This window comes from Falco rusticolus, chromosome 1 (genome assembly GCF_015220075.1).
Source record: "Falco rusticolus isolate bFalRus1 chromosome 1, bFalRus1.pri, whole genome shotgun sequence".
Classification (NCBI taxonomy): Eukaryota; Metazoa; Chordata; class Aves; order Falconiformes; family Falconidae; genus Falco; species Falco rusticolus.
Genome location: NC_051187.1, coordinates 80105441 through 80127266, shown reverse-complemented (window position 1 = coordinate 80127266; position 21826 = coordinate 80105441). Strand labels below are relative to the sequence as shown.

Below are 21826 nucleotides of genomic sequence, written 5' to 3'. Positions count from 1 at the left end.
CATCACCAATTCAGCTGTTAGTACAATATGCAACTTGGTTATTAAAGACAGTCCCAGTCCACTTCCTTAGAAAATCTAAATTTTTATTATACATACTGTATTACACTGAAAATACGTACCCAAAGACAGAATATTTTGAATTTACAACTGTACAAAAAAACAATAGAAAACATACGGGCTATACTATAGATGAAACATTTTACAAAATGACAGTTCTTGTTAAAGGCACCAGATTCCCAGAGGGCTCTGGCTTAACATTTTTTAGTCTTTTTTTTTTTTTTTTTCCCAGTCAGATCTTACTATGAAAATGTGATTCATTCTGAAACTGTATAATGTCAAAGTCTCAAGCTTCTTTCATCTAGACAAGTGGTCTGCAGTTTGACACAACTTAGTGAGAGAAGTTTTTCTTCTCTGGAAAGACCAATTTCACAGAGAGACATCAAGCAATTACCAAAGGGTCCTCCCTGTTTCATCCAGCATCCTATGGTATTTAACTGAAAGATTAAACAGCAAAGCTACCAGAGAAAAATCAAGTCAACCCACAAAATACTGGCCCAATGCTAGTGTTAACCACATTAAGCCTAGACTGTTCTGTATGGAGATAACTACAGAGCACTAGGGTAGGAAAGTCGAAATGGAAGATGGAATCTATGATCAAAACTCTTGCTCAGTATCTTCCCCAGGCTCACCATCTTCATTACACTCATTTCACTCTTTCTGGTCCTCACAGCGCTCATGAAAGAAAAAGGAGCCTAAAGAAACACAGCACTTCAGTGTAGGACAAGTTGTTAAAGAAGCCTGGGTATGCATGTATGTGCTTTTTCTCCCCTAAGAATAAAAAAGTTTGGATTGGACAGGGAAAACACAAGCCACTTTCATTGATTTTTTCCAGTATTCCATACTCTAAAAACCAAACGTGCTAATTCATATCATGCCTAGGCTTGCATAGACAGGTGCTTCTTTACAAGCAAGGGCAAAAGAAGCTAGGACATCCTGCCTTGCTGAGGTGCACTAATTCACCTCGGGAGTTTAGGCTTGCTATTTCCTAAAACTTCATGCTTGGATAAAAGGAAATAGAAAAGGACACAAACAAAGCTTTAAGAAAACTGAGCTACTTCTCTGGTCAATATGTCAGTACATCTGCAAGTCATCCTAGAGTCAACAAATGTTGTTGTTTAATCTTACAGCACACATTGAGCCTCACTGGATAGAATCTAGCTGACATCCAAGTGACTGAATATTCAAGACAAAAAATACCAAGTTCCAGGGCCAGATTTTGTTCTGTATGCAACAATTCTATTATACTGGAATTTAAACGCTGATGTTGCCCCTTCCAAATTGTCTGCCATTATCCCCACTTTCAGGCCACCAGTTCAACGATTGCATTCTCTGAACCAAAAAGCTCCACGTAGTTTTTCTTCTTACCCTATGGTTTTAACGTGGCAAAAACTTCCCTTTCATTATGCATTTTAAAAAAAATTCTAGACTCACAGATCAAGATGAAGTAATGCTCTCGTATTGAGGGTCGTAAATTAACTTTAAAAATAAATTATTTTTGCAGTGTTAAAATTTTCACATACTAATGACTTTAAGGAATTAAAAAGATCCTATGCTTCTATTTAAAATTTCAGTTTATTGCATATGACTGACTTTAGACAAATAGGCCTGGAGACCAACTTTGTTATGCAGCAAATACACACAGCATCACGGTTAAGCTTCCTATACACTACTGCACTCAAATGACCCCACTGCATCCTCGGAGGGCTTCCTGAAGAGGAGAGGGACACCTGTTTCCATCCCAACAGCACAGTCTGAGATACAGACTTCTGTGGACCAAGGAAGTTTAGCAAGGGACCCCCATTAATCTCAAGTAAGCCAAAAGAGCCATCACACAGCACCTCTTGAACACTACTAAATTGCAAAGAGCCTTGCATCAACAACTTACAATGTCAATACATGCCCCTCAGGTCAGCTAATTTTCTAAAAGTTCTTTGTAAAAACTGTATTTGGTACTTGCAGCTTATCTAGCAAGCAGGAACAGTTAAGACAGAAGTATCATACATGTTTACAGGAAACTGGTCATCACAAGAAAGCTTTAAAAATCTGAATGCAGACAAGAAAAGGAATGTCACTTTTCTTTACACCTTTCTTTTTAAAAGGCAAATACTTTCATATTCTATTGTTAGCCCTTACTGTGTAACATACTATAATCAAATAAGTTAAATCATGAAAACTCATTCTACTGAACTCCTAAAAACTAAACCCCACCACTCATCCTCACTTCTCAGGCTGGTTTCTGTTTAAAGAAAAATCACAGTAGGAATTATAATCTGCATCGATTCTGAAATGGGGTAATTATGTAGAGGAGAGCCCCCGGTGTGACAGTTACATGTTAGTAAACATCACATTACTACATGCACAACTCTGTAATGGTAGCAGCTACCATCAAATAACTTGCCCACTACAGAAGCTAGAACATTCTGTATATCTGCTTTTATGTAAGTTAAGAAATCTGTACTTTTGGTCACATATTAAAACACTGCAGAATATAGATTTTCTTATTATTTATACTTGCCCTGTTCTGTTGGATAATTTGTTTGAAAAACTAAAAATAAAATCCAATAAAAATTCCACAATACAAAAAGATTCTAATCAATCACCTAAAAGCCTTTGTTAGTATATGTGTACTTGGGGGATTTGGTCTGCTTTCTTTTTGGAAAAAAGAAAGCAAAAAGCCTTTTTGTCCTAAGAGTTCCACTTTAACACGAACCTCTAATCAGCCCAAGATAACATCCTCAGCACCAACCAACCACTATGCTACTCATCTTTGTATTTCTTCCTTTTAAGCACTGTTCTCAACCAAGCACAGCTCCACACACGCATACTTGCAGAAACCAGATGTTTAAGCCAAGTCTCCTTCAGATGATGAATCCTGAACTACGTACATAAGCCCTCTCAATAACTGCAAGATTTATTTGTACTATTAAAGCCAGATTATACCAGTGGTGTGAACACAGTTATAAAGACACAGATGTGCTTCTACTAGAAGGGGACAAGTATAAGGCACATTTATACACCCATATAATTGTGGCCACATTAGTGATTATACTGATATAACTTGCACTGGTAACAACCACAGCTACAGTCATTCAAATCTTTTTGGATCAGGGCTCATACGCGATATGACTGCTCAACTAAACATAATTAACACTGCCTCAAGACAACAAGTCTTCCAACTATCTACATTCAGATGCGTCACTGAGCCATTTCTAGGGCCATTTTTACATTCAGCTGCAATTGGTCTCAAGATGTAATAGTTTCACTTCCTCCCAGGTAAGTTATGCAGTTCAAAGGGCTTGCTATGCAGAAACCATAGATCAACTTCTACCCCAAGACTTGGAGGGCAAAGAGTTAGCTATCACTTCCAGGCAGTGACAAGCCACCATCATTTCTTTCTTATTATGGTGTTTTTCCTCAGAAAGCTACGATACTCAGTTTCTCTCAAATAATGCCAAATATAGATTAACTCTGCTGGGCATGGACATGGACAGTAAGCGAGTTAACAAAGCTGCTCAATCTCAGCCTATGACCCAAGCATAAATAAGCTAACATACAGTGGGTACCATCAGACACTGGACATATACCACCTGCAATATTTAGTTATACTGCAGCTGAACTACAAAATAATCAAGCACTGATCTGTGGTGCTTTAAATGTCTATTCTTACAATAGAACCCATGTAGCCAAAGAAAATATTTTTACAATAAAGATCTGTGCCCTCATTTAATGGTAAACTGTGAATGACTGCAGCAGTTATCTTTCAGTACTGAGAAGTAAACTGCTCCCATCCATAATCTTTCAGTTGTGATCTCCTTTTCCGGCATCTTGAACTGTAGGAAAACAAAATCACACCAACAACTTCCCCCCCACCTTAAGATCACCTCTCCCTCTCCCACAATGAAAAAAAAAAAAACCAAAGTGAGTTTGACATCTTCTTCTGCATTCACTGAGCCCAGTTATTAGAGAGCCGTAACTTCTCTATTCTGGAGGGTAATAAGAAATGTACACATGAATGCCATTTTGTACAGTTGACATACTCTATGAGTTGGTTGACTCTAAGCTTGATTTGGTCCAGTCTGCTGTTGCTGCATCTCTTAGGAAACATTAGTTATAGGTTTGTACTTCTTGAATCTGGTCCATTCACCAGTAGCATAGTTCATTTCAAAGACTGTATCAACCAACATAGTGGTGCTGCCAGTGCCATCTGCCTTTGGTAAATCTTCTGTATGCTCACTAAGTTTAATTTGGATGATGTCACCTTGCTCTTGGCAAGGATTCTCTGTGAAAACAAATAGAAACAAATTACACATTTTAACATTGTATTAGAAAACGTAAAGTGCACTTGATTGAGATTCTTCACTTATGCTGAAAAAAAACCCCACCCAAAACCCAAACCCCAAATTAAGCAAGTAATGTCCCTATTACACATAGCCACACAAAGATCTTCTTCCCTCCATACATCACAGACCGAGCTTTAAGGATAACAAAACCAGACCCCAGAAGATGAACCCCAAGGCTAAAGTAATGGGAACAACAACAAAAGGGGAGTAAAACATGTCAGTGTCATTTCTCTCTGCTTGAAGAGTCATAAGAGACGCTTATATTTAAATGGGACTTTGTAAACCTAAACTACCAGAGTTACTTTATTTGGGATACATTTTTAGTTAAAAGCAACAATTTTCAGCTCTTCTAGAAGCCCAAACAGCTTCACTGAAATCACTCATCCAAGACTCAGCTTCATGACAGTAGAAGTATGAAACATTACATTTCAAGGTACTGGAACTGGCACTCAAGAATATCATAGTTGGCAGTTATTTATCCAACCTTCAGAAGGTGCTGATATTACTGAAGGAATTCATACTGTTATATATTCACATATGCATATATAGATAACACACACATGCACACTTCCAAAATATTTTACCTTGCATTACAAAAACCTACCCATATAAATATTAAACTATACCCCTCCTACTGGAATTTGAGGTAGCCTCTAGTAGTAAGAGCACCATCATTAATGCAAGATACACAAAACTTTCTTAAAGCCCAAGGAACATCACAGTAACTCTACCCTGGTCATCTTCAGTAATGTATTGCATTAATCCAAATGCACGAGCCACATTTAGGCTCCAGCAATCCAGTGATAACAGCCCTCAAATACCAAGTCAGAAATCAGAGCCAGTGCAGATGAGAGAGTTCACTCAAGGACTCTTAAGCCCCTTCTCATCTTACATCCAATAATCTTCTGGGTAAAACAGCCTTGGTCTATCAAGGCCAATATATGACAGGTTCTAGCCAACAGACAGCTTATCTCCCTGTCATTCACAGTTCCTGCAGTTACCTAAAGTCTCTGAGACAAAAGTTGCTACATTTCTAATGCTAAGCGATTAGCAAAGAAGCTCTGTACTACCTAGCTTGTACCCTGACTTGCCACAAAAGAACATACTTTCATTGGCCTTCTAGACAGACCGCTACAACCTGACCAGTCTGTTCACTGTTTTGACTGGCTGCTTTGTTTCTTTTCAACCCCTGAGCACTGTATTACATGTGCTCAGTTATGTATACATTGTGTTCAGCAGCTGCTCCGACAGACCGTTTGACTTACTGGAAAGAGACCCTAAGACCTGTTTCCAGGTAGTTAGCACTAAACCAGTTAGAAATATAAACTATAAAACTACATACAGTCCAGAGTAAAGCAAAGAGTCGAGTACGTATAGAGCAGAGCTAAAGCAAAAGTCTTGCACTCACATATGCACAATTAGAAATGCTAGGCTGTATTTCAGATTTGGGTACTCAAAAGCAAGCTAAATTAGTCTCTATACATGCCTCTTGATCCTGCCATGAATCCAAGTATAAGAGCCTTTTCTGGCCTTGTAACTTTGTTTGCAGTCTTGAACATTTCCTGTGCAGCATACATTTGCTCCCTCTGCAACAAATACAACAAACACGAATTCCAGTGGAGAAAACACTACAAACAGGTACCATATTAATAGCCACAGACAAGCATAAGAGAGTAATGTGGAAGTTTGTAGACCTATAAAAAAAGTAAACAGAAAAAAGCATAATCTCAAGGCTTTCCTCTTCAATGCTTACACCTAACACAGCAGCGACAACGATTCTGAAACTGGAAAACCCCCACACCTTTAGATAGTTACGGAAACATATGCTAAGAGATTTAACATTTACATTATCAATTTTGTGTTCTTTATGACATTAGGGAAAAAAGGAGGAAAAAACCCAATGCTTCTTCTACAGTCCAACAAACCCAGGCTTGCAATAATTTCAGATGATTTTTTTCCCCCTCTAATAAATGAAGTAGAAGTACTGAAAAGAAAGTCACCCAGCTTCTTAAAGTTCAGTTCTTGCAAGCCAGGCTTACAGATTTGCTTAGCAAAATCCTCAAACCAGTTGCATCCTGAATTAGCTACCTGGTTAACTTCAAGAATGCACATAATATATACCAACATACCAGCAATAAGAAGCTCCGGGACATATATAATTCAGTTTGGTTTCTGCCCCACTCTCAGGCTTTAAAAGATGTGCAATGGTGGGGGTGAGGGGATCAAGAAATAAAGGTTTTCACCTTAGAATAATGTATTGGTATCTTTTCTTCTACCATGGTAATGACGGGATCTTTTTTTAACAGCTTCATTATATTTAATTGGCTGGGTGACAGCTTTGCCGGAAATACACCTTTCTTCCAAATTTCTTTATGAGTAATGCAACATTACTTTACATAATAAATAGCAGTAAATACTGTGTTATTAAGACTGCACAACCAAAAATGTTGTGATTAAGACAGCAATGCTAACAAAGCCACAAAACATGTTCATTATCTTTGGTTATAAAAATGCAGCCTCAACCACTCTATGATCCAAAGGCCAAGAACTGCCAACATACTAAATGAGACCAACAATAAGAAGCTGTGTTTTCCAATCTACATCAAAAGCAGCTGTCAAAAAACCCGTTTTACTTACTGTGAGAGACAGGCTTTTTTTTGGTGGTGGCTGCTGCTGAGTTTGAGGGGCTACTTGTGGTGCTTGTGCTGCTGGGGAAATGGCAGGAGGTGTGGTAGGTGTTAGGGGTGAGGTAGGTGTAGCTGCAGGTGGATTAGAGTTACTATTGTACATAGGTGTTCTTTGTTTAAATTGTGCAGGAAGAGTTGTAGTAGCATTTGGAGCTGCAGGCTCTTCAGGCTGTCTGTTAGTCTGCAAGGCCTCTCGTGCAGAGCCAGCTGCAAAAACCAATGAGGATAATTAAAAACAATCCTCAAACAAGGATTAGCATCACCATTTAAAGCCTTTAAAGAAAAGTAAAAATTCTGATTATCCCATTTAGCACCATGATTCAACACGCCATCTAATATTTATATGAAAAATTGAAAAGCTAGCACTCTTTCCACACAATTATCTTTAGCAATAATTAGACTGACTAGCTGTCCAATATGGATTACTCTATATTTAGCATCAAATTTTATATTTAATGAACATCAGATTTATTAAATTGAGTGTGCTTTATTTACTTTTTAGCTTGTATTACTGTAACAACTGTACTCTGACCCTACCAGAATTATTGCTGTACTGTTATGCAGACGCCAAAACTATAAAAACATTTCATCAGTTTTTACCTAATGTAGCAGCAGCTTTCAAAGGAAATGGCAATTAAGTCTCAGCCAGTAACAAATACTGAAAATACACAAATACTTAAACAGATGACAGAATTAAAGGTAGTCTTCGCAAATCACTCATTATTTAAACACTAACTGCTAAGATGGTTAAAACTCCACAGTATTGACAAGTCCTAACTGTCATTTCTTAGAGCTGATCCATTCATCTGCACTTAAAGGAGCTACTATTCCAAACCCAGCTGCAGGTGGCAGTTACAAAATCACAGTAACTTGATCGTATATGTAAGTTACCGTCTGCCCAGCAAACACTAATTACCCAGCACACACTCTAGCCAGTTACATTCATTGCAGCTCAGACAGACACAGCTGCTTACCTATCTTTCAGGAATCTCACCGGGTTGAAGCTAACCTATTTACATTGTATTTGCAGTAGACTAAAAGCCAGACACAGACCAGAGCTACACTGAGGACCCTCAGGTCAGATTTTAGAGAATGAGATGTCTACCACTCTCCATCTAAGCACAGCCACAGCATTGGTTTCAACGATATGGCTATTACCCAGCAGTATATGGAACAGGGAAGTGAACACTTGAGGACAAACATTTGTAACAATTAGTTATCCCTTAATTTTGTACAAATGTCTAAGTTTTATTACTGGCTTCCTTTCATGCCAGAATAACCAACTTGCATAAAGTAACGTCTTAATTATGCAACCTCAGATTACATGAGACCAAATCTGTGGATCTTCTGTGTGCATCTAGTATCAAGGAAAGAATTTTTACATTCTTTGTCCATAAGAAAAGCTACATACACAATACTCCAAAAGAAAAAAAATAAGTCAGAAAAAACAGAGAACAAAAACAACAGAGAATTTTAAACTAGGCTTTTTCTGATGTTGAATACAATGCCAAGGCTCTGGAAAATACTACTAGCTGCAGACATCACTGATGGGCTCTTGACTGCATTCCTTCCAAGATGCCAATTTTCTGCCAGACAAAGATTTGCATGGACCTTCACAGAGATTCTGAACTGTTTCAGAGCCAAGTGAAGTGATCAGGTTTTGCATACGCATTTTTCTAGTGAACAACATGCCACAGCTCACAGACATCAAGACAAACATTACAGTACCAAGTCAGAACAAGCAAGAGTAAAAATAATGCATTAAAGAGATCCAACATTTCAGTTAACTACAAGGTCTGGTAATGAATCCCAGTCACACACATCTGTTAGTGCCAACTGATACACTCATCTAAGACTTCACACACAGCAGAGAAGGAAAAGTAAAAGCAACCATGTTAAAATAAAAAGTGTAGAAATAAAGGATTTGTACAAACACTATTTTTTACTACAGGCAATTTTCTAGAATTGAAAATAATGTAGCACTTCTCAAAATATGCAGCAGCTCAGCTATAATCTATCAGACTGTTATAAAAGGTGAAAGTAAAATGGACGGCTTGATACCAGCTTGTGTGAAAACTAATATGTACTTGCCTCTGGAAACATGAAACAGTTGCTTTCAAGAGTCAGATAAGTGCATGCATATGGATGCATGTATGGAGTACATACACACAAGTCTAGAGTTTTTCTGGTGTCTCTTTACGGATTAAAAAAAAGAAGTTGGATTTTCTATTACAGAGTAAGAAAAACCCCAACCAGCAAATTCCTTTGCTTGCTTGACTTAACTAGCAGTCATTTTAAGACTTCAAACCAACAAGCATTTTCTTTATTTAGGTTAAATGATAGGTCTGGTTATCCCAAATCCAAAGGCTGGGTTCCTACAATTGATTTTTAGACTGCTAAGGTTGTTTCACTGGAGTTGAGGGATAGTAGGTCTGTTAATAAAGAACAGCTAGACAGTAAAACTGTATAGAGTTGGAAGTATTAGGTCCCAAAAGCAAAAAACATGTCTTTTACCTGGCTGTGTTTCAGAGCTTGGGATATATGAGGAAGACGGAACCACACTGGGGGTAGCGGGTAAATAACTTGTAGAAGGTAGTGCAGGCTCATTGTTCAATGAACCAAGTTTCTGTAAAACAGAAAAGAAAGTGTTATAGCCACACTGCATATATTCATGCACTGTTTTTTTAAATACAATTTCAACATCGGTTCTGCTATGATATTCATTTTGGTAACTCAATTACGGACTCCTCCATTAGGGCATATTTCCCCTTTCAACCTTAGCTGCCTATACAAAATTCAGACATCTGAATTACCCTAGAAGAGAAAAACCAGCTTCTGTTTCCCCTAATTCATATCAAAGTTGCTTCCGAAGGCACAGTACGAGCCAGAAAAAAAATACTATTACAGAGAATGTACTTCTGCAAAGAGTCAAGCTGCTGTTCCTCTGTCCCATTCCTCAGCTGGTAGCAAGGAGACCACTCTATGCAGTTTGTGCAGGTGGTACTCTCTGAAGAACTACACTATAGAAATCTTCTGCCTGAGCAAAAATGCTCCTTATTAATAGCAAGCAGAAACCTGTGTTCATCCATGGGCAAAAGGCCTACTAAAGTATCACCCAGTAGAATGCAAAGGCCTCTGGGACATAAGAAAGCTGAAGGTAGCAGTAAAGTACAGGTAAAACCCTGTCTCCACTGAAAGATGTCAGCACAACATGACAGATGTCATCTAGGATCAAGCCAAAGAAAAAGACACATTTTGTACTTGACTATACGTGATACCACACACACAGCATAAAGTCAACAGCATGGTATCTCTATGAAGAACTTCACTTTGGTCCAATACAGCCTTATAAACATAAGGGGTTGACAGAGGAAAGCAGCTTTGAGTGAGTAAATCTGGCAGACAAATCATTTAAGGTAGCCTTACTAGACAAAAGACTGATACTCTAAAATGTGGAACCCACCAAAAAAGATACTGTTTGCATTTTGCAGCAAGACAGGCAATGACCTTCACTCTACACAGGTCTACCGACACCTGCCTATGTGTTGTCTTTGGCACATGTACCATAAGATTGCTGCCCCCCATGGGACCAATGTTGCATGTGCTTACCATTAAGCTCTAGAGGAAAAATTTCCTGGCTCACCAACAAAAGCACAGGTCTTTTAAATAAGAGTGCTCTCCAAAGGCAAGCATTGCATGGCAACACGTGGACTAACAGAGGCAGACGGAATCATAACCACTTTAAATTTAGAACAAGACACAACACTTAAGATTTGAGATGGATTTCTATCATCCCAAGAGGCTTGCAAACACTGGATGCAGCAACCTCAAGTTATCTATTGGTACCTAAAGAACACAATTGTCCAAATTAATTCTAGGCCAAAGTTTGCTGGAATAGAAGAGGCAGTTTCTAACTAAGAAATGGAGGGAGGATCTCACATTCTTGTAAAAGTTACGTCCTGACTGAGAAAAAAAAGCTGCATCAGTTTTTCCAGTGCACAGTATCTGAAAGAACAGGTTAAAAACCCCTGTATGCAACTCCTCTCCTCACCTCCCACCCCACAACTGAACTACCTCTAGCAACAGGTTAACTTTTTCTGTAGATCCTCAAGGGGAAAAAGAGGGGAAAAAAAAAAGACTGTCAAAGAGAAGGAGCAGCCACCTCTGAACTTTATGGGTTTTAAGCAGCACAAAATTATAAACCATGGGTAATCTGGATGGAGATCAATTCCACTGTATTTCTCCTCCCCTTTCAGTAGTCATGGGACTGGCTAAACCTAGTTAGACAGGCCTGGGGACCTCAGAAAAAGCTGCCTTCAGGATTAAAGCATCAATTCTCAAAGATTACAAGCTAAAAACTGAGAAAGAATCACAGAAGGGTACTAGGCTATAGGTTCTTCCCTCAAGCCAGAACTCAAGACAGGTGAGGTGTAAAGACTTCTTTCTTACTCAGCTGCTTATATTCAGCTATCTGTCCTGGGCACAGGCCAGTGACAAGTGCTCCTCACAGACTTCTGTGGACATTATTCCACCAGGGTAACAAAGGATGCACAGGCACAGAGTGAAACCTGCAGGAACTACTGAAAATTATTCTACCTACCTATGGTCGGACAGCCCTCCTATTCCTTTCACCTGACAGAAGACTACAATCCTCAGTTACAAAAATGCCATACCCCATCACAAAGCTAAAATAGCAAAAAAAGCATCAAAAGCTTTACCTTATCCTGTTTCTTTATCTAGTTTAGTGAAAATATAATGGAATTTTGAAATAACTATGTAGAGATTTTTACACTAAGAGGCATGTTTCAACAAGTTAGTAAAACATCAACACAGTGTTTAAGAATAACATCCACCACTGTTTCCTCTTTTCTTTGTTTGTTTGAGTTTTGTCTATTTTGGTTTTGTTTGATTTTACCTGTGTAGACACAAGACCAGCAGCATAATCTGGGGTAGCATTTTCTACTACTGTTTCTTCTTTGGCTTGCTTTTCCACAACTTCTGTATCTATTACATAAAAACAGAAGTCAGTTCAAGGAAGTCTCCTGAAATACTGAAGTAGATACACTTTTTTTAAAAAACAAAGACATAAAAATGCATTTCTCAGTCTGCTAACACACGCTTAAAGAGGTATATGTTGAAAGGTTGGTAGATAATCTTCATACACAAATTTAGAATCAACCCAATTATGAACTGAACCACAATATACATCCATCAAGCTATAGTAACTGAGTATTAGGCAGACTATAGTAACTGAGTATTAGGGAGACAATTAGGCTAATCTTGTAATACCAGAAAGCATCAAAACCCAAGAAAAAAATTACGATTTTGTTCTTAAATGGTACTCTTTTTTGCAAAAAAATACAAAAAGGTTGTCTTGGTGCAAATATGCTGCCTAGTGTATCTTCCTGATATGCTTAAGTACAGCACTGTACTGTCACTTAAGAGCAGTAAATCAGATACTATCCACTTGTTAAGATCTCTCAGCCAGAATGCTGGAGCACTATACGTTTTTTCACCATTACTTTCAATTAATTTACCCGGTCACACAGCCAGTAGAAATAAACACATCAAAACAGCTCAGAACAATTCCAGTACTGAAGACGCTCATTCACCTATGTTCTGCCCAAAGCACAACTGACTAGTTCCATCCCTTCATGCAACTGATTCAAGTTATTATCTAGGCACATGGCAGTATGATTAGGAGCATTAAAAGAAGTTAAAATCCTCTCTTTAAGCATTTTTGGTTTGGGATTTCCCCCTCCCTTTTTTTTTTTTTAAAGTTCAGGGGCAGAGAAGTTTTAACAACTGAAGAACAAAATGGTACTACAAATCTAGATCCTATTTGCAGGCATATTAATAGCATTTGTAAGTATGCATACCAACCTAATGTCTTTCTTCTTCTCTTTGCTTCACGGCCAGCACCTACCATATCCAGCTCAGAGATATCTAAAAGCTAAAAAGACCACAGAGAACTTAATAACCATCGTTAACTTTACATAGTTTATCTCTAAATACTGTCCTTAATTTTCTTCTTTAATATATTGGTACTTGATTCAAAACAGCATCAGAAATCCACTTCAGATCAGGGAGAAGAACCGAGCAGGAAAGCAAGAGACTAAAAAAAGTGCACCTACCTTTACTCCTCTTTCTTTGCGCAAAGGTGTTCTCGAAGGAGGAATAGGGGTTCTGTTTCCAGATGGACTAAATACACTAGGTGCTGAAGTACTCCTGAATGGAGCTTGTTTTGGTATTCCTTTGAGTGGTGCTTAGGGAAGATCAAAAAAAGCAACAATTATAATACATATCTAATTAGTTACAAAGAACTGTAACAAGGAGTTCTTTGACTTTTCCCCTTTTTAACACACACACATCCCCTTAATTTCAAAGGTTTATAATGTGGAACTGTCTATAATACACTACATGTCCCTCAAAGGTCAGATCACATCTTACCCTTCTAACAAGGAGTAAGAGCCAATCTCCAGGCTAATGCTTGCAACTCCATTCCACAGGAAGTGATCGAACAGGTGCACTGCTATCAAAATATACTGTTCCTAAATACATTGTTACTTTCCTTACTGACAACAAAAACTTTGAAACACATAAAAAGGTACTGGTCATGAATGTTCTGAATCCAATTATTACCAAAGTTGCTCTTTGAACTTTAAGATCTAGTTACTTGGTAAAACTGTCTTTGATCAAAGATTGTTAGCCAGGCTCTGCAGGGCTAAGGGCTCAGGGCTAATAATCTACTGGAAAGATAAATTACTGCTTCACACCAGGGCTTGAAATCAGAGCTGCTGTTTGCACAAGAAGGATCCAATTTGGGTCTATATTGTGAACAGAAAACCTGTTGTCTCAATACTTAGTAGAAACTGCTACACCTATAAGCTGTTCTCCCCCAACTTTACACTGTTGTCAAGTGTGAAGGTAGAAGGGTAACAGTCCTGAAGACAGCATTCTTTCATCAACTGCTAAAAAATTAGGGGGACAAAAACATATCTATCAGAGGTCTTTGAGCCTCCTGACATACTCATCATACCCTACAATTTGAAGATGGAACACCGAATTTTAGTTTGAGGTTAGGTACTCTGTATCCCTCTATATGTTGTACTGAAAACCTTTTCACCACAGAACAATCCTCTCTGACCAATGTGAGTAAGATTCAGCAGAGTAAACCTCAGCTAGTCCTATAACTCATCTTTCTAGAGACCACTTGGCTCTGAAGGCCAAGTATGAAAGCCAGCTTTATGAGTTCAACAGCTAAAAAGAATGCCAAGAACTAATGGTCAATTTCTATACAGGGAAAATTTTTAGTTCAAATTACCAACTACACTTCTTGCATTTCCTGCATGAACATGTGGCCAAACTTTGGTGCTCAAGACCACATCTTCAGTAGCATCAGCACAAAGAACTTCATGGCTTCTAGCCACCACACCAAGAAATCACACAAGTTTCACATCTCAGCATCATATTGGTGGTCAGAAAAGTTAAATCTGTGCAGTGATTTAAAGTATGTAACTAATTTTGAACCCTCTTCTTGCTCCTAGTCAAAAACTTATTTGAAAAATTGAAGCAGTTCAGGAACTTCAGCAAACAGCTGAAATCTATTAATGCAAAGTTGAAGAATGATTACACATCTTTGTCATGTCCATTAAATAGAAGCCTTGGCTGCAGAGAACACACTGTCCCCATTCTTTCAACATGCAGGATTAAACAAATACAGGATAGTTTCAGTCTACTTCACAGCATTTCAAAGAGCACAGCAGATCACAGAGATCCACACTCTGCTCCCTTTTGGAGCAACATGGCTTAGTCAGGAGTTATTCCTGGAGTGATGCAAATTAAGTTCTTACCAAAGTCTACAGGCATGATCTAGCTGCGTACATTTTAGAAGCATGGCAGATATACATGCCATTTAAGAAAAACCCCACACTCTTGTTCTTTCTGACAAGACATGTCAGAAACATTTCAATATCTGGAGAGAGGGAAGCAGAAAGGGAGAAATCTCTTGCTTCTAAAAGTAAGATTTTATAAAAGCTAGACTGTAATTTTATTCTTCATCAAGGCTATTTCATCAGATTTTCTTTCTTGGAAGTGATAAAAGCGAGCCATACTTGTTGTATCTATCTTTTTGACCAGTCCCCTGCCTTTGGCATGGAAAGGCACTCCTGCAGTCTTCTTTAGCTGTTGTGCAGTTTCTGTTGCTAAAAAGAGAAAGGTCTGTAGTTATTACAGAATCTGTGCTGAAAAAATACAATACATTGCTTCTTATATAAAATGTTATTAACTAATACATGAAAAGATGGAAATAGCAACAAAGAAATATATATGTTATTTTTGCAAGGTAAACAGTATCTGGAAAAAATGCAAAATCAATATAACTATGCAACTAACAAGATGGTCTGAGCTAAAAGAAATCAGAGCAGAAATCTACTTGATAAAGACTGAAATAATTAAAGTTCTAAATAACATCATAAAAAGTTAGATGTTTTGTATTTAACCAGATCAACTACTCAAATCACATGCAAGAAAGCAGCAAGCTGCTGCAACGGAACAGCAGGTACAGTAAACTATTTTAAGATTGCTTAGTTTAACCAGCTATCAATACATGTATGTACACATGTTGCCTTTTGTTAGCAAAAACCCTCTTAGCTTTCACACCCTATATAACCACACTGAGCAAAAGCATTACTTAGCAGCTCTTGCTCCCTGTTGCAAAAACATGGCAAAATAAGAACTAGGTTCTCATTTCAGTTTTGTTTCAGGAGCTTTAACCAAAGCTGTCCCTCATGAGTCTTCACAACTGCCTTAAATATACACATGAGAGAATGTATCTGTGATTTAAAAAGCTACAGCTTTTCGTATGCCTTGAAATCTGAACAGCATTTAAATCAAGATTAGCATTTTAATGTAATCATGGCTGGAATGACTTGCACCTGCTTTTCCACACATCAGTCTATCAAAGAAAAAAACCAATCAGCCAGCAAAGCTCTTATAACAGATAATTTTAACGTATATCCCCATATTGGAGAATAAGACTGAATACAAGTTTTCGTTTCACCATTTAAATTGTTACTCAACCTTATCAACTAGCTGTACTACTACTTACACTTCTGCAAGAGTTCAGCTCTGAGAGTGGCACTTTTAGGTTTCCTTTTCAGCTGAAAGTGTTTCACTGGGGGAGTAAGTGGCCCAGCTAGTGTAGTCAAGGCATTTTTGTTTAAGTATTGGCATTCCAACGGCAACATAGCTGAAGTTTCACATTCACTTACTGCATAAAAAGTTAACACAGTACATATGGGTATTAGCACCTCTTTGATAGCTAACTACAAAACATTTTACAACTAGACTGTACAGGTGTTTTTAGATTACTTGTTTAAGCACTGAGAGTAATTTAGTTCCAATTATTACACAGTATGTAACCAGTTATTAGGATGTTTGTTTTTTACATTAGCTTCATAAGAACTTCCATGTTAATTACACCTAGTCATATTGCAGGAATCTTAAATATGCTATTAGAGTAAAAGATAATAAAAATGATTGAATTTTTAGATTCCTTAAAATTACACATAACAAGGAAACTACTACACTAAAGTCCAAACCAAAGTGTGAACAAACAAATGATCATTTGTTTATAGTAAGAAAGCAAAACACTTCCACCACCACTGTGTTCATTTCATTATTGGTCTGCTGCAATCCTAACTTCAAGACCATGTCGGTCCATTGATGCCTAAGGACTTTTGCTACACAATGTGCTAAATCAGACTCCCTGAAGTAGGAGCACTTTGCATCACCATTTACTACATCGTTTGAAGTAGCAACTCTTCAAGTGCCTAAGCCACTATTTTTAGCTGCTAGGCAATGTGTAGCTAGTCAGGTCATCAGCAGCATTACTCTTCTTGTGATCAGTCTCTCTGCCAGCACCTATCACTTCTTGCCTAGAGGAGGACTTCCAGCAGAAATGCACCCCACCTGCCCAACACAACAGTGGTGCTTACACACACACGAGGCTGTCCACACAAGCACTGCAGAAGCTGAGCCTTACTGTCTTCTTTGGTACTACAACATATGAAGACAGAGCAATATATGAAAAACCTCAACTTCCTAAGCTGCAGTAAGCCAGTTATTACCTACCAGCGCACATACAGCCTGTCAGATATTAATGAATCCACATTACCTTATGTGTTGCCCTTCACAAACACTCAGGGTAATAGCCAACATGTAAGTTCTGATGATATGTGAAAAGATAATTTAATAAGTTACCATTCCTCAAATATCAGTTCCCAGATCTTGAACTGTGGCAGTTAAGAGACAAGACATACTACTTGTCCTGGTACCAGTACCATTAAGATAGCAAGATTGTCTGTGAAACAACAAGTTATTTCTGAAAAAAGGCACTGTATTTCTATACCTCACACCAACAGAAAAAGCTTACCTTTTTCTCTAAGTTCTCCTAAAATATCTTGAACATTGGGATTCTGTTCTTCAAGATCAAGGTTAAGGGAGCCAGTATCTGGAAAGGATTTTAAAATATCAGCTACCATTAAGACCCAGGGGTCTGAATCCAAGGTAGCGAGCTGGATAATTTCAGTCAGTGCCCCTTTCATCTAACAAAAAAAGAAAAAGAAAATCAGCCAATTGGAAACAGTTTTAAACAGGTTAGCTGGATTTTTTTATTTTAATAAGACACTAGCATAAACATGCACAATGTTTTACTACTGGGGAAGGGAAAAGGGAGGCTGCTTCAACACAGTTACACAACTCTAGAACTAAGTAAAGAATTAAAGAATGAACCAAGATTATTTTTTTTTTATATTGCTTTTGGTCAATCTAACCCAAGTTTGTTTTGAGCTTTTGGCAGTTTGAAGCTTTGTTTAGCACTGAACATTTTTACTAAATGTAACAGACCAGATCATTACACTACTGTCTCTTTACATTCTACATTTACACTCCCAGTGTCCCCACACCTTATATTCAGTGATAAAAACGCACAACTAGAAAACAAGTTATGTACAACAGTCATCTAAATGAAGATGTGCCCCTTTCTGGACTACCGAATAATTAAGTAGACAGACCATATCTGCATCATATGAACATAAACTGTCCTCAAAAATTTACTGCTTAGGCAAAATGTGTTTCATGTAATAAAAACTACATATTACAGAAACAGACCCAGCCCTCTAATATGCCACAAGTAATAAGACTTCCCATCTATCTGAAGTTTCTATAGTCAGAAAAAAGTCATTTTTCTTTAAGCATCCATCTTGAAAAAGGGGAAATAATGCATAAAAAAATATTAATTGTCACAGTAATATTTTTAAATTACTAAACAAGTCTGTTGGCACCATGAAATGAACTAGAGTCAAGGTTACTACAGACAGGGGTTTACATAGTGAATCTCTTAAATTAGTTATTTCATTCACAGCTAAGCTTAAACCCCTCAAATACAGACTGAACGCTTGCTTTAAGTAAACTCTCATGTCAGCATTACAACATTAGCTTCACAGAACTAAGATATTTGAGACGTAATGCGCATCTAATCCACAAAACATAACAGTAAAGTTATGTAAATTATTTAGACACACTATCTGTGTGGCACTAACACTGAAGAATTTACAAGCAGGTGTAAGGAAATACTTGAATTTCAATTTTTCACAACCCACTGAGGCACATATAGCTTAGTTACAGCCTACATGTTTCTGAACACAGGGAGACAAGCAAGAGATTCACCTTCACCTTTATGCTTTTTTTCTTTCCCTTTATTTAGAACCATCCTCTTCTTATGAAAAAGTTTAGTAAAATAAGCTTACTCTACCCATGCAACTCTAAGAAATAAAAGTTAAATCTCTGCTCTCTATTAACAACCCCCATGTCCCACCCAAGCCTTTCAAGGTTCACAGGCAAACATTGACATTTCTTAATTCCTTTCACCCAATGTTATTGCCCTCTCACTTCAGAAAGGTTTACAAGTGCACTACAGGGGCAGTTTGTCCGTTACCCCTCCTTGCAAGTTTTAGCACTTACAGTAACATGCTTGCGAAACAAACTAGATCAGTTTATCTGACCCAAAACAGCATCTCTCTATAGCTTTAAGCTTGATCAGCCCCTTAGCGTGGCTGACTACTGTCACACAAACACTAGAACCACAAGAGTAGAGCAGAGATACTACAACTGTCAGTTACAGTCTTCAGCAGCACTATTGATTTGCTTTGGATTAAACTGACCACATAACCATGACCACACACTGTTTAACATGTTGTCAAGTTTAACCAACACTTACTCAATGGAAAGAATAAATTCCTAAAGTTCTAGTCTGTATTGCCCTCCATTGCTCACTTCTTTCTCAGTAAACACAAAACCCCCACCTAGACTCCACACAGGCTCAGCAATCTCTATTTCAACCCTAAACTGCTCATCAGAAGTCACTTCCACTACAGTCGATGAGGACAAGCATCAATACTGTTGAAAGAGTCCTTTATTCTCCTATCTATCCCTACAGGAATTCCAGTACTGATTTACTTAAAACACCTGAAAATTTAAAACACGCCATGAGGACTGATGAAGCTATGGTTTATTTATAGCTCTTTTACAAGCTTTTATCTTGACACAACTAATGCAGGTAAATGTATAGAATGTAATTTCCTCCACCAAATCAAACTCGGGCAATAGTCGGAGAAAAGATGTCTCCTGTATCATCCCAATTTACTATTCATATCTGCTCCACAAAACTCCCATTTGCACCAAAAAAAATCACAGAGCTGTCATAACCCCTGTAGGTATTTAAAATACAGGTAGATGTGGCACTTCAGGACATGGTTTAGTAGTAGACTTGGCAGCGCTGAGTTAACGGTTGGACTCCATAATGTTAAAGGTCTTTTCCAACCTAAACAATTCTATGCCTGTACTATGTATGTTCCTATGTAGCTCTTGTCTGGGTATGTCAAATCCACATTGCTCACAGAGCAACTAAAGTTCAGGCAACCTACCTATGCCACAATCCACTGCTTCACATGACTTCGGCTCCTTCAAGAATGGAGCCCATAAACAACTTGTTTGCCTAGCACTGGGCAAATAACATCATCATAAGGCCTCATGGCAGAAAGAACAGGATGAAAAAACAGCCACCGTCATACACAGGGAAGCGAAGCACACTAACACATACTGTGAGCTAACCAGAGACATTGCCTAAATATGGGTTTGCATTTAACAAGCCTGGATTTGAGTTTTGACTCAGGTTTGTCTTTCAATAGCAATTTAAATATATGTTGCCAGTTCAGTGGTGAACTGAAGAAAAGTTTTCTTTGTGGTTTGAGAATGCACGAAATGCAACTCTGAGAAACCTACGTATAGTTTTTCTGTTACTTTACAGAGCACAGCCATAATCCCAAGCTCTTAATTGTGTAAGATTGCAACACTGGGTCAGTAAGAGCCCCATCAGCTTCAACCAGCATCTTGTTAAGCATGAATGTCAAGATCTGATGCAACATGTTCTGGCATTTCTCTCATCTAAAACTTAAGGATCTTAAGTATTTTTCTCAGCCTGCTGGCACAAAAAAACCCAATAGGGCACAACTGAAAACATCTGAGAAGGAAAGGATCAGGCAGGATGGGGAAAGTCTGGGAACAGAGACAAAAGGAGATTAATAATGGCTGTGCAGGAAGAATACACAAACAGCACCGTGAGAAGAGGTAAAGAAAGAAATGTTACTAGAAACACACAAAGTGATAACTCCAGGATGACTTCTCGAAAAGGTTTCCTGTTCATTTGCTTTATAGTACACCTCAATTTATGTGACTATACCTTTACACAATTACATCAACAGTTGACTAATAAATGCAATCAAGTTTTAATCTTTCATGCGGGATAGTGAAGGTGTTATTTATAGGTATCTGTATTATTATACAGCATTTTCATTAAGCTAAAAGCATTGGATTGAAAGTACAGTATTAATATTTATGCAATACAAAACCAGGATGCATCAACTACCACTGTCATATGTTTTTTATTTTAATCATGAAAAAGAGCAGAAGTGGCCAGGGGTAGTATTAGATTAAAATATACCATATTACATCACAAAAAAATTAAGAACACTAAATGCAGGCCAGAAAAATGCATAGCAGCCTGCCTGTTCTGAACAGAGGGAAAGGCAAGCATCACGTGCCCTCTTACTCCTTTGCAGTAGTACTCCACAAGTCCCACTTGCATGAATAGAGGACTCCTGATTCACATAAGCAAGCAAGAAGAAACAGTCTTGACTTTCGGTCTCTTGCAGCTACTGTAATAAAAGTGCAGGCTGCTGCTGGGATAGAGATCTTCCTCTCAAGACTGAAATTCAGAAAGCACTGAAGCACACAGTCCTCATTCCAGACTTGGTTGTAACATCACAGTCTAACCCTGAATAAATAAATTAAACATTGGCACAAAAAGAAAACTTGCATTGGCATTGTGAATCAGGTTAACAAGAATACAACATACAAAATAAACAGAAGTAATTGTTCTGCCAAATTCACAACTGAAACTCTGGTCAGCACTACACTGAGCTTTAGGCATCATTTCAAATAAGCACAATTATCTAGAAAAAATGTAACAGATGAAAAGCTGGGGGGCAGGGAGATTCAAGAGTTAGCAAATTCTGCCCAGAGAATTACAGCAGGAAAGGATATTTTTGATAACTGCCTACAAAACACACTTAAAAATGGGAGCCAATTATTCTTATTAGTCAGCAGGAACACACAAGC

General features: G+C 38.0%; 2 protein-coding genes across 6 annotated transcripts in view; both read right to left on the bottom strand.

Annotated features, from left to right (window-relative positions):
- The window catches only part of LOC119147481 (multiple epidermal growth factor-like domains protein 9), a 29590-nt gene extending 25411 nt beyond the window's left edge, over positions 1–4179 (bottom strand). For both annotated transcript variants that reach the window (XM_037386554.1, XM_037386564.1), the window contains exon 1: positions 4098–4179. The gene's annotated coding sequence lies outside the window, so the exon portion shown is untranslated. The remainder of the gene's footprint in view (positions 1–4097) is intronic.
- Positions 63–21826, bottom strand: part of NELFA (negative elongation factor complex member A) — a 33468-nt gene continuing 11704 nt past the window's right edge. For all 4 annotated transcript variants that reach the window (XM_037386532.1, XM_037386523.1, XM_037386540.1 and 1 more), the window contains 10 exons: positions 17523–17694; positions 16197–16358; positions 15202–15291; positions 13222–13352; positions 12971–13040; positions 12003–12091; positions 9602–9713; positions 7038–7294; positions 5887–5986; positions 63–4339 (listed from right to left, as the gene is read on the bottom strand). In XM_037386532.1, the coding sequence (XP_037242429.1) occupies positions 4155–4339; positions 5887–5986; positions 7038–7294; positions 9602–9713; positions 12003–12091; positions 12971–13040; positions 13222–13352; positions 15202–15291; positions 16197–16358; positions 17523–17694 (1368 nt within the window). In that variant the 3' untranslated portion in view covers positions 63–4154. The remainder of the gene's footprint in view (positions 4340–5886; positions 5987–7037; positions 7295–9601; positions 9714–12002; positions 12092–12970; positions 13041–13221; positions 13353–15201; positions 15292–16196; positions 16359–17522; positions 17695–21826) is intronic.